Below are 13,225 nucleotides of genomic sequence, written 5' to 3'. Positions count from 1 at the left end.
CCCTAACTCAGATCTTTATTCCTTTGGCGCAGAATCTGATGCAGTGCACAGCCTTTGCAACAGCAGATGAATATCATCTTGGTAATCTGTGTCATGACCTGACTTCACATGGATATGTTGAAATAACAAGTTTGCCTAGAGGTAGATTTTTGAAACGTATTAAAAGCTATGTTATACCTTGGGAAATGAAATATGGGTGAGATATATAATTTTTATAACTCATGTATTCTTATTCTAGTAATAACTTGGAATATATCATACTGCCTATAAAAATACTGTTTTGCTTAAAAATTCCACTTGCTTAACAAAACCTACAACTGAACCTCTCAGAACAGCAATATAACCAGCCCTTGCTGTTGTTACCCTATGACAGTTTTTCACAAAATAACAGTTACACTAAAAATATTGAAAAATTAGGAAAAATAAATTTGGAAATTTTCTGATACAAAGAATTTCTATAGAAGTTTGCTAACTGAAAAAATTACAATTAATTAATCTTTCAGTAACATGATACAATAATGCTTCAACTGTCAAAACAGTTTTGTAATTTGAAATGTTGCATCGTCTTTCCATATCCACACTTCTATTAATGTGTATCACTGAGGGTTGGAGAGGAAGGCATGCAAGAGAGAATCTTGCTGACTAAGTGAAATGAAAGAGATATACATATAAATGCTTAGTTCTAGTAAAGAGAATACAGTTGATACATTTTTGTTGTTGTTGTTGTTGTGCCAAATATATCCTAGCAATCATTGAATACTTCACTTAAGCTTCAGCAAAATAATTGGTTTGGTTTCCATACAAAGTGTCTCTGAAGACTTGGGAAAGTGTGGCTTGGAAATAGCTGAAGTATACTACAAGGAAAAAAAAACAAATGGAGCTTTTTATAGCTGAAGGAGCCTTATGCCCTAGAACAGCTGTGATGTTCATATGTTGGCAGGAGAGGGCTTTTTTTTTTTTTTCCTTTCAATGAACAGATTATATGAAGCTAAGAATGACAGATAATGTTTGTGGGCATTTCAGTAGAGGTTATCCAATATCTGTCTGCCTCTCAAACACTTTATAATCCAAGTGCAACAGTACTCCAGCAGGTCTCTTTTAAACACAAGTTTTACTAATGATCATCTTGTTCAGAAAGATGAACATGGAAAGACAAGGTGCTGTAGAGTACAGGCTTCGTGTTCTTTTGTAGTTTCTTGGTATTAAAACCAACGCTGGTTTCACAGCTTTGCCATAGAAACTTTGTACAATCCCCAACATGAATGAATTATGGTAAGGCAAATGTTGCTGTTGCTGGTATTTTGCCCTGGGAGTGTGGGTTTTGCCAGGTCTTTAGTTTCTTCGTGGTGTGTTTTTTACTCCTCACTTAGATACTCTGTTTATCAAAAGTTTGGAGGAAGTAGTGATGACAGGATGCTGGATTGTGCCAGCAGATGTGATGTTTTGTGGTGGTTGGCTTGTGCGTGGAGCAGTGGTTGGTTACCAACTCAAACATTGAATCTTGGAAAATCGGAAAAATATTAGCACATGGAAATCTAAATCAGCAATTACTGTGTGGATTTCTTGCTTTGTGGTGTTCTTCCTAAGCATTATTCTTGGTTTTGACCTCTTCTAAAACATTTTAGAGGCAGATCCTGTACCTCCACTTATAATGGCCCCAATTATCTTCAGTTGTGTATGTTTTGGCTGGAGTGGATAAATAAAGATAAAGGTGATATTTGAAAAGGCAAATGAGAAAATGTAGACAAATGTTTCTCCCGTGGTGAACTCATACTTCACACTCAAAAATTGCTCTAGTGATTCATCAAATCATGTGTTTCAGAATTGGAACAGCAAGTGAAAGCAAAGCCTTTAAAAAGAGTTCATACAGACCAGCTGTGTGGTCTCGGTTCAGGTATTGGCAGAAGTGTATCCAATACCTTAATCATCTCCCTCCGCTGCCTTAGTCTGGCGGCTTCTGTGGCTGAGCAGTAAAGCAGAGGGTGGAATTGGTGCACGGGCTGAACACGATGCCTCGGCCCTCGACTTGTGATCTTTATGCAAAGGGGCTGAACTTTTTGAGGCTTGGGTGTTAGGCCCTGCAAACTCCTCTTTATGCAGTCTCACTTGATAATAGAGGTAGGGGCTTCTGCTGGTCTAGCTTCCACTAATTCTGCAACAAAATGAGTCATGCTGGAAACTAACGTTTTTTGTCAAAACCACATCAGGACTTCTAAAACTTGTTGTACATTAGCGAGCAGTACAGTGGAGCAAACCTGTAAGGAAAGAAATGAAAATCTGTTTTGAGAACCCAGCATCCACATTTTATGAGTTTTGGGGCATTCTGCTTACACCAGCTCAGGTCTGGTCCTTTGTAACAATTGCCCATTAGCAGTTGGAGTATCACAGGCGCCTTTTTGGAGATACTCTTTCAGTTTAATTTAATGCAAAAAAAAACTCAAAACAACCAAACCCAGTTTATGTACTCTTGACACTGTTCTGCAGTGCACATGAGAAGTGTGGTAAATGAGGGTGGCTGGAAGGTTTGTTTCAAAAGCACGCTTCTGATCTGAAGGGGAATGCAGATGTCTCCCCTCTCCTGTCTTGGGGGCATGCTTTTTCAAGTTTCTGACTACGAAAGCAAAGTCAGCAAAATTTGAGTGCAGATTAGTCCCTTACTACATAGAAGAAAGATCTTCTGGGCAAGCAGATTTGAATGGTAATTTCTCTGCAAGTGGGCAGACTTACATAGTTCATTCACATTGTGCGTCCACTTATGCATTCTGTTCCTGGTTATTTACCATGCCCTTCATCAGTATTCCCTCAAGTCTTTTGTCATTTCATTAACTGGAAATTCCAGTGAAGTTCAACATAGCAGCCAAGACTGTGTAGGGTGTGACACTTGAGAGAAGCAGTGTAGATTGATGTTGTAGTTGTTTCCTGGCAAGCATTTCCATCAGAAAGATAAAATACGGTACTGACTGACGTGTTAGCATGTAACTGTTAAACTGAAATTATATGCTTATAGCTGACATGTTTAGAAGCTTGAATAATTCTTCATTTTTTTCATTTATTTGAAACTAGATGCTGCAAACGTTTTGGTGATTGGTACTGAGAAATCTGCAAAAGAAGATGATTCTGGCATGATTTTTTTCTTCAGGTAAGTTATAGATTGTGCCCAAACCAGTGTTTTATTAATAGCAACGATGTGAAAGAAGTAGTGCAGCTTGCTAGATCATTGCATCATATTACCTCATGAAACTCAAGGAATACCTGTCCAATCAGAATGATTTTTTAAAAATATATATTTAAATGATTAAAAAATAACTTATGTTCTTGTGGTGTTTAATTAAAATGTGGTTAAAAGGCGACTATTATGTAGGTTTTGTGAAGATAGCATTAAGTTTCTGTATTCACGATGACAAAAATTGCCACTGTACAGTTTGAGCATTGCATTGAAATACATGTTAAACAGTGTAATTACACCTCAGTTTTTCCTTGAATTCACAGGGAAGGGGCTGTTGTGTTTTGGAATGTGGAAGATAAAAGTGTAAGTAAAGCAAAACCATTTGTTAAAACTTCATAAGCAGATGTTTTGTCAGTCCCGCAAAGTCCAGCATGCTTGGGCCTGGTTTGGGTGCTTGGATCTCCCCATGAAGGAAAAGGACTGATTCTTCTCCTAACGAGTGCAGGTGCTTGCCTGCTGCTGCCCTCAAGTGAGTGGGTTGCTGATATATCACCTTTGAAACTTGACTTCCTGCACAAAATTAGCAGATATATGTGTAAGATACAAAGTGGGTACCATCTTCTACTTAAGGCCAAAAATCTGAAACCTTAATCTAGTGACATTGACAAAAACAAAATCCATGTAGCTTGACATCCTGAAGAAGTAGATCAAAAAAATCACCCTGTGAATGGCTGTTTGAATGGCACTAATGTAACAGAAAATATGTTAGAAGAAAATGCTCATTCTAGAGCCATTTAAGTAAAAACTGTTCAAAACTTACTTTTGGATAACTTTGAAAGAGGCAAAATTTGTAAGCAACTTTTAAATTTTGTTTTGTGTTTCTGCCAGTTAGCTATTTTCCTAAAAGAAGTTTTTTATTGGTTGGTATAATTGTTAAAATATATTGATGTTGAAATGACATGCCCTGATGATAATACAGTGCTCTTTGCTGGCCAAGAGGGCATGAATGTATTTATATAATTATTTTTTAATATATTGACTTTTATTACTGTGGTTAAATAAAACAGGATTCTAGATACAAAAAGTATCAGCCTTTATCTGTAGGCAGAGTATGTGAAATTAAATGGTGTATTAAATAGATCATAGTGAGATGCACAGCAAGTTCACAGGAGGATTTTCATTAAGGTAAATGAAAACACAGAGCAGTTGTTTCCAGATGTGAACAATTTCTGGATTCAAGTTCGCTTTTTCTGTTTCAGACCTGAAATGTTCCTGATTTCCTGTCTGTTTTGGGGGGTTTCAGTATATCAGCTGGCCTACAAAAAGATACTAGTTCTCCCTTCAAACCTTGCCTGTAGCACACTTAGGATGCTATGGCTGTAACTGCGCTACTGACTCACAGGCATTACTGAAGACGAGCTGACTTAACTCCTGTTGATTTTTGAGTCAGGCACCGTTACCCACTGGAGTACTCTGAAAAATCTCATTTTGTTGTACGTGCTGAAGTACCTTTGAAAACTTGCTATCAGGTTTTTCTTGTCAGTATTAGTAACTTTAGTTAGTCCCTTGCTAGCTTTATTTATAAAAGAGGAAGAAAGCTGCCTCTTTCTGCTTGTTGAAATCATAGTCAAAGTTTTAACTTCCAAACAGCTTGCTCAAATACAGGAGGTATTTTTATGCACACACTTTAATGAACGGAAACAAAAAAAAACCAACCAAAAAAACCACCAAACTATTCTCTGAAACAGAAACTGAAAGTAATTGAGTAAAACAGAATGCACAGAATCACTGTGAATGGATAAAATTGCTTTTAAAAAGTATTCCAGAATGACTATTAGGAGAAGGAAAAACTATTTTAAGCTAACGGACACTTAACAGAAGAAGTAATAACTACAGACTGATCATGAATAGAAATTTAAAATGTAAAATACTCTTTCCAAATACATGAGTAGGGAGGTTGTGCAACAGCTTCCCCACCAAAAATAGCAGTGGTAAAAAGCAAACCTAGCTTTGAGGTGGAGTTTCATCTGGTTTTTAAACGGAAATTCTGTGATGTGATTGCCTTTAATAGCAAGAGTTTGCATTTCATGAACCCAGAACATCTCATTAAATGTAAAGTGTCACAGATAGTCCCTTCTATAACATTAGGCTAGGCCTAGAAGAAATCCACATCAGTTAGTGGAAGCCTTTGTATTGCTCTGACTAGGTAAAAGAAAGCTGCCACTGAAATACAGTTTCTCGTTGTCCAGAGCAGTGGAAGAACTTTGGAAGCACACATATTGTGAGACCTGAATTTCACAGAGTCGGTTACGGGCTGTAAAGCTCTGTTCAGTCTCGCTCTGTACTGGCCCTGGGAAGCCTGAGCTGGTTGTAGTTCTGGAAGGGACTGTTAGTCTATTAACAGCGTAATTGCTACTGTATTAGTAATGACTTCATGAAGCCAGCTACAGCACCTGGAAACAAGTGAACACACTTTTGACATCTGGCAAGCTACCTTGTGGAATGGCTGTTAACCCTGGCATTGTCTTGGCGGGGTTTGCATTGCTGAACTGTCCCGGGACACAGCAGAGCTGGTTGGCAGAGCTGGTTGGCCTAACTGCAGAGGCTTCCTTGCTTAAAAAATGAAAATAATTTTCATACTCTTTTTTTGCCACGATTCTTGGAATATATGGCAAATACTAGCTAATATTAAATTCAAGATTATAAAACAAGCAGTTGTAGCTGTAGGGTTGGGGGTTTTTTAGTGAAAAATGTTACCACGTCTTACATAGTGTCACCAAAATTCTTGAAAGCAATGAAGAAAGGTAGCACTGCAAAGAAAATCCTTCTTGCAGGTAATTCAACAGAATTTTTTAGAGTACATAACCTGGAGAATATGCTTCATGAACAATTTGCTAGCATAGAGTATTGCACTAAAAGATTAACTATTATCTATAATTTTGAAGAGAGTGTTTTAAATATGACTTAGTAGAAGATTCACCTCTTTAAAGAATCTAGGCATCAAAAGTTTATTGTGGGTTTGGTTTTTTTTTTTTTAATTGGCTGTTGTGTAGCTAAATGCCTTTTAAAAGCCTGTATGCAACTGCTTTTTTTAGTTCAGAATTTGTTCTAATTGCAGGATGATTTTTATGAGGGGAGCCTTGTAGTGCATAGAAAGGAACAAGGATGATGGATTCTAAGTCAGATGTCAGAGGAGAAAGTTTTGTGAGAGAAAAGGGCTCTTTCTGCATCAGGTTTTAGTGTGCTTGATAATAAAATGACAATGAGATTACTTCCACAAGTAAAATTGCACATGTAACTGTTTACAAGGATGAATGTGGGCAGCTGAAATCACTTCTACAGATTTCTGTAGTGGTAGAGGATTTCTGGAATACAACCCAACCTCTAGTAGCTGAAACAAAACTATTAATTTTAGCAGCAAACTAGTAATTTTGTCAGAAACAGCCACCTTACGTGCTTATCCTAAAGACTCATTCCCACACTCGAGACATCTGCCAAAGTCTTGTACAGCTCGTTGTTAAAATGCTGAATACGTCTGCATTGCCTTTACTGCTGCTGTGGTTAATCCTTACCCTGTTTTATACACTGTCCTGGTTTTTGCTAGGATAGAGTTAATTTTCTTCTTAGTAGTTAGAATAGCTGTGTTTTAGTTTCAGTGTAAGACTTGTTATGAGAAGAACATTGATAAAAGTACTAACCACCACATATATGCAGACATTAAATGACATTGTAGTCTGCAGATTCCTTGCAGTTGTTTATAGCCACAAATTCTTCCACACAGCTACAGATAGCTTCAGAAGTATACTGTGTTAATAATCACTTCATTACTTAGCACACCTGTTCATTGTTATTTAAATTAACTTCAGCATGAAAGTTGCATTCCTCTCGACCTATTATACGCTAGATCTTTGTAGAGTGATAGTGTCCTGTGTGGTAACTGTTCCTGTGTGTGCAATTGTCTTTTTCTTAGATGAAAAATATCATGCGAGTGCTAGAACAGCATGAAATTCAGCCGTACGAAGTTGCACTAGTCCATTGGGAGAATGAGGAGATGAACTATAGAATAGGAGAGTAAGTATCTTCAGGCATTCTTGATATAAAAGCTAATAGACATCTAAAACAAACTCAAGCAAAAACAGCTAGTAAAAATATACTTTTCCTTACTCTTTTTCAAATGAGTAAGTTAAGGAAAGGAGAAAACAGTAGAGCTAAATTAACAAATTTTGCTGACCTGCTAAACTTTGTGACTCGGTTATGCACTACATTTTGTAAATTATGAAGCTTTGTGCCCACACAACTTAACATGTTCTTGAGCAATCCCAAACAGAAACTGTGTACCTCATAGAAAAAAAAAATGCATTATTGAGACAAATCTGATTTTAAAGAGGCTTTTCTGCATAAGCTTTCCTTAGTGCCCTCTAGATTCATTCATTCTGCACATACTTCGCTTCCTAGGAAAGTTACAACTTAATTACTGAGGAACAATAAACTTGGCAAGTTGTCTGGCCTTGTTAAGTAATGGTTTTTCATCATGGGGAGCAAATGATCTCTACAGAAATACTTCTCAATGTAAATGATTATTAAAAATATCTGTAATTTCCAACAGCACCAAAAAACAACTGAGGACACCACTATAACACTAGGTGCTGAGCTAATGAGGTTGAGCTTATTTAAGGTAACCTGATAAGAGGACAGGTTTTTATTTTTGTTTTCTTTCCTGGCCATTTGAAAACTGCATGTACTATCCAGTTGTGTAATTTGTGATTCCTGATGTATTCCCTTGTGCTTATGCAAGTTTCATAATGAGATTGACATGATAAACTGAACAACTCTCATGATCCCTGGTCTCTGCTGCTGGCCCCCCATGTCATAGAGGTTTCAGGGAAAGTAACATCATAGGAGGGAGGGAGTGATGTTGGTAAAAGTGATAGAAGGAAAAGAAAACAAAACCAGAAAGATAATATAGGAGAGAGAGAGCAGGAGAGAGGCCGGCAGCCTGATTACTCTGAATTATCTGTGTGTATCTAGTAATCATGTAGTTGCCATCAGAGCTTGCTGCAGTTTCATTTAAACCTAAAATATTTGGTCATGATATTAGTCTTAGACCGAGGAACTAATTTTCAGTGATTTGTTCTGGTTATTGTCAGGTTGAACATGAATAAAACGGAAGGATGGGGATGATGCCCATATAGATACGGCATGCTTTATGTAAATAACCAACCAACCTTTCTTGCACTGTTGGTTGTTCTTTAAATGTGTCTTTGTTAATGCCTTAATCAATGAAGATGCTTCAATCCTGTTTTAACAGGGGTCAGTCAAAGCTTCATAAAGGAGAAATCTTGTTAAATTCTGAGCTGGATAGTGATGAAGTTGTTCTGCAGAAATTTGCCTTTTCAAATGCTCTTTGTCTTTCTGGTGAGTTAACATTTGTAATATCAGCCTATACTACAGATTTTGTGAAATATCATTGTAAGTGGGACTTGTACAGTGACAAGTTGGAGAAGACTTGGTGTCTGGTTTAAGGAAACTGTTTAAAGATTGATTGTACTTCAGTGGGAGGATTAGTTTTCAAAGCTTTTGCCCTCTTTTCTGTAAAATGGAATTATTTCATTCAATGTCAATCATCTTAAAGATGAACAAAGCACATTAAGAAACATACTTTGCAAAAGGTGCACATTGTATTGAGCATCCTGTTCCCCACCCTTGAGAACTATTCTAGGATAGCAGTGAGTGTAGAGTCCAGTATTTAGAAACCTGTCAGTAATCTTACGTAATCCATCCTGACATCATTTCTTCTAATAGAAAAAAGCTAGATGACAGCTAAAGAAGTGATTCTCAGCTGGGGAGGTGTACCACTAGCAAAGGTGTGGACCAGAGTCACAGATAATGTTTTCCAGGCTCATTAGCCATGGCTGCATGCCATAGGTGGTACTTCTGTCCAGAGGCAGCAGGAGGCACTGGGAAGAAGTCGGGCTCAGCAGTGGTGCTGCTGCTTAAGGAAGTACACATCTCGGTTGCTTCAGATCTCAAATAAGGTAGGAAGGGGGAGTAGAAGTGAGCAGTAGTAAGATTGTCCTTGAAATGACCTTTAAAGGAAATCTGGTCTGTCTACCCCTAATGCTTTTAGGGTAATTTACAGTATTCCTGTAGTATTTGGGGAAGTGCACCTTTAAATAGAAGGGACACCAAGAAACAAAGTATGTCTTTGAAGTGATACAGCAGTTGATCAAGAAGTACAGTGTAACTAAATGGTTCTCAACTGTCAAAGGAAGAGCTATTGAGATAAAAAAATCCTTTAATTCTCCATAGTTTTCCTGTCCATAAAGCCACTGCATGGAAGAGTGGTGCCACGTAAAATGGAGAAAGGGATTTATTCCCAGGAGATAATTGGTAGCAATTTATGTTAGTGTGAGGCATGCACATCATAAAGGAAAACAGTTCAATAGTGCTCAATAAAAATAAAGAATGAAAGTCTAGTCCAAGTCAAATTTATGCCACAGCAAAAACCAATCTCTGTCAAATAGTCAGTGATGGCTGAAATGCCTATTGGCTTTTTTTCAGAGGCTAAATTAAATGACATTTAAATCACTGTCTTCGATTAGGCCTCTGTATTCAAAAGATGAGTGTGAAAAATGCTCAGCATTGGATTTACTACAAGTGTCCTGACTAGATGGTAACTACCAATTACTACCACTAAAAAGTTCATTTTGACAATTAAATCTTCCCTGATAATTTTTTCTGAGTGAATAGGGTTAATTTTTTTATCTGTTACTACTTCATTCTTGCCTGGGAATCTGTGAACTAAAGAACAAAGGCCCAAGTTATACCATATTCCTGTAGAAACATCTTCCCAGGCTCAAGCTGAGGCATAGTAGGATTTGTGTTGCTATTGCCTGTGCTGAGAGAGAAGTTTTATCTTCAGTGAACAGTACATTCACCTAAAAACAAAATGGGAGATTGCTTAAGTTTTAACTTAGCTTCAACAAGTACAGGTGGTGTGTCTATACCAGATAACTCTCCATGGCTTGAGCATGCTGCATCAAGTACTGGACAAATGGAGAATGAGAGCTCTGGACAGGACAGTGGAAATGCAGTGGAGACTCTTGAGTGGCACCACATGAAGTCAGCCTGACTCCAGCACGGCTTATTATCACCAGACTCATTGGAATGTAGTTTGCAAAGGCTTCACAGATACGGTAGAGCACTTAAACACACAGCTTGTGAGGTGAAGCAGAAACTCCTCCAGGATCTGAGCTGATCACTTGGAGAAGAGAGCTGCACTCGGGGTGGTTCTGCAGGCAGAGCTGTCAGTGCCCAACGCAGATTTGTCCGTAGATGTACGGACACTGGGTCAAGGGGTCTTGAAGCAGCATGTTGGCAGATTTAAAGTTAGGGTTATTTGAAAGCATATATACCTCTCACAGTGTTCTGCTTTGTCACCTCTGTGTTGCAGTAAAGCTGGCTATTTGGGAATCATTATTGGATAACTTTGTGGAATCTATCCAGTCAATTCCTGAGGTGAGGTCTTGCTTGTGCCTCTCCCCTCCTTTCCTCCTTTGCTTTCTAAAAGATCAGTCCAGAGGGAGCTGAGGATATGGAAAAAGCAATTGAACGTGTAACACGTTTGATGGTAAAGCCGTCAACATAGAGAAGCTCAGAACAGCTGCAAAGTGGTGGGACAAGAAGTCATCAGTCTTTAGAGGGTTGGGGGTGGGGTTCTGCATTGGAGTAATGTTGCCCATGTTGTGCCACTGTTGCACGTGTAGGTGTAACAGGACAAGCAGCATTTAGAAACCTGGTCAAACGCAGTGTGTGGCACCTCGGGCTGAAAGTAACGTGCTTAAACTTGAATATAATGAAGAGTTTGAGTGAATTACTTAAACCACAGTTTTTCATGAGACTTAAGTCCATATGATGCTGCATATAAAACTGAAATTTGTAGGCTTTGAAAGGGAAATAATCGTTTTCGTTTTTATTTTTTTATGAAGAAAATAAATGGTAATACATTGTTTGTTGTAAGGAAAAAGCCTATAAAAAGTCTAAGCAAGTGGCAAGGTAAAAGAACACTGTGATGACTTAAAAATAACAACAGGAGGAAGAAAAACCAAATGGTCCCTTGTTCAGGAAATCATTCATAGAAAATGCTCCAGGATTTTGTATTGATACTGATGGTGATTTATTGAAAAACCTGGATGAACAGTTGCATGGTTATACTTACAAAGCTAGATAAGCAAGGCACTAAGCAAACAAAACTCACATATTAAGTATGATGTGCATTCAGATTTTAACTCCTATACATACTTCAGGCTGTAGAACTCGAGACTTCTTAACGGGTCACTTGACCAAGCAGTGAAAGGCTTGTTACTTTGCAGATACTGAAGTCACGAAGGAAGGTGAAACTGTCCCATGCAGATGTAATGCAGAAAATTGGAGAACTCTTTGCATTAAGGTAACTTGTTTGTTTGGGGTTTTTTTGTTACATCCAATACATTGTATTACACAGAACTTAAAAATTAAGTTATGTATGAACAAAGACCAGAAATACACACTAAACACAGCGGGGTGGGGCGAGGGGAATTCCTTCAGCCTTCTTTTGGCTGGCGACTGTGTGTGCTGTTACGTTAGTCAGAGGACCCAGTGGCTCGTCATCTCACCACTGCCATCTCAGCTAGACAGGCATTAAGCAGCATACTGTAAATGGCCAAATTCCACACCCTTTTCCTCCCTGGGCCCAGCAACACATGTCTCATTACCAATAATTATATTAGATACTAGAGTGTGCAAAGGATACCGGGGGAAGCACAGGCCTAGGCAGAACTGTTAACTAGGGCCTACAGTTAGGAAAACTTTTCTGTGAGTTCTGTTCTTCCCTTGATTTACTCAGAAACCATTGCTACGTTGTAAAAATTTAATGGGTTGGTTTTTTCCCTCTCAAGTGATACTTGGCCATTGGGAATACAGAGCATTACACACTCTTTTACAAAAAACTCAAAATCAGTGAAGGTATCAGAGGTAAATTAAAATCCATTTCCTATTTTAAACACTGGATTTTATATCCCTACTTGAAGGACTGTTCCATAATGAACAATGATGTTCTAAGTGTCCAAAGATTTCTGTGAGCAGTAGGTTGAGGGTGGCAGATTTTAGCTCTTAGCCTTTATAATGTTGACAGTAGCCTGGTTCTGAAAGGTGTGTTGTGCTCACCAGCCAGCATGTAGCACCGGTCACACTTTCTGAGCTACAAACAAGCTGTTAAGAAGCTCCTCAGTAATTTTAATTCATGTCCTTCTTCAGCAAGCTACTGGCATAGTCAAGGACTTCTCTGCAGATATCAAAAGTTAAGGAAGGTGACAAGTTGAGGAGGCAGTCTTGCCATAAGGCAAGAGTAATTTGTACTCAAAACTGTTACAGTCAATCACTACAATTGTGTTTTTAAACAATCACTACAATTGTATTTTTATTATGAAAGGAGATTCTTTTCCTATTTTACTTAAAATTATGGGAAAATTTTCTTGTTTCTTTTAACTGCTATGTAAATATTTGCTCCTATATTCACCAGAAGGACATTTGAACTACTGTAGTACCCATTCTTTTTAGACACCGTATAAATCTGAGTTCAGACCTGCTAATAACACCTGACTTCTACTGGGACAGAGAAAAACTGGAAGAGCTTTATGACAAGACTTGCCAGTTTCTCAACATTAATCGCAGGGTTAAGGTAGGTGTCTTACTGTTGTGAGAATTTTCCACACTCAGATCAGCTATCTTTGGCTCAGCAGGGCTACAGACTGCTCTGTGAATGTCTCTTTTAATTACAGAAACTGAGTAACAGGATCCTATAGACTATCCCCTTCTTCATGTGTTTGTAACCCACTCACATCTTTTGCCCAGTTTAGGTTAACAGCCCTGCCTCACATGAATGGATTGCATATTTCCTGAGCCACTAAATTAGGCTTTAAATAGTCGTAAGAAGAGGAGATTTAATCCTTGTTCTGAAATGTGTGCAAGTTAAAAAACTAAGCTGTGAAGCAGTCTTCGTACTGACATGATCATTCAGGT

The 13,225-nt window shown here is 38.2% G+C and overlaps 1 protein-coding gene across 1 annotated transcript in view; it reads left to right on the top strand.

Annotated features, from left to right (window-relative positions):
- RMND1 (required for meiotic nuclear division 1 homolog) overlaps window positions 1-13,225 on the top strand; it is a 19,385-nt gene that overhangs the window by 5,546 nt on the left and 614 nt on the right. The window contains exons 2-9 of the mRNA XM_029086765.1: window positions 33-141; window positions 3,064-3,139; window positions 3,490-3,529; window positions 7,137-7,237; window positions 8,475-8,581; window positions 10,620-10,684; window positions 11,539-11,615; window positions 12,764-12,884. Of these exons, the coding sequence (XP_028942598.1) occupies window positions 33-141; window positions 3,064-3,139; window positions 3,490-3,529; window positions 7,137-7,237; window positions 8,475-8,581; window positions 10,620-10,684; window positions 11,539-11,615; window positions 12,764-12,884 (696 nt within the window). The remainder of the gene's footprint in view (window positions 1-32; window positions 142-3,063; window positions 3,140-3,489; window positions 3,530-7,136; window positions 7,238-8,474; window positions 8,582-10,619; window positions 10,685-11,538; window positions 11,616-12,763; window positions 12,885-13,225) is intronic.

The sequence above is a fragment of the Antrostomus carolinensis genome, unplaced genomic scaffold (assembly GCF_000700745.2).
Source record: "Antrostomus carolinensis isolate BGI_N321 unplaced genomic scaffold, ASM70074v2 scaffold34599, whole genome shotgun sequence".
Lineage (NCBI taxonomy): Eukaryota > Metazoa > Chordata > Aves > Caprimulgiformes > Caprimulgidae > Antrostomus > Antrostomus carolinensis.
The sequence above is the reverse complement of the archived record's forward strand: the minus strand, read 5'-3'. Positions and strand labels throughout refer to the sequence as shown.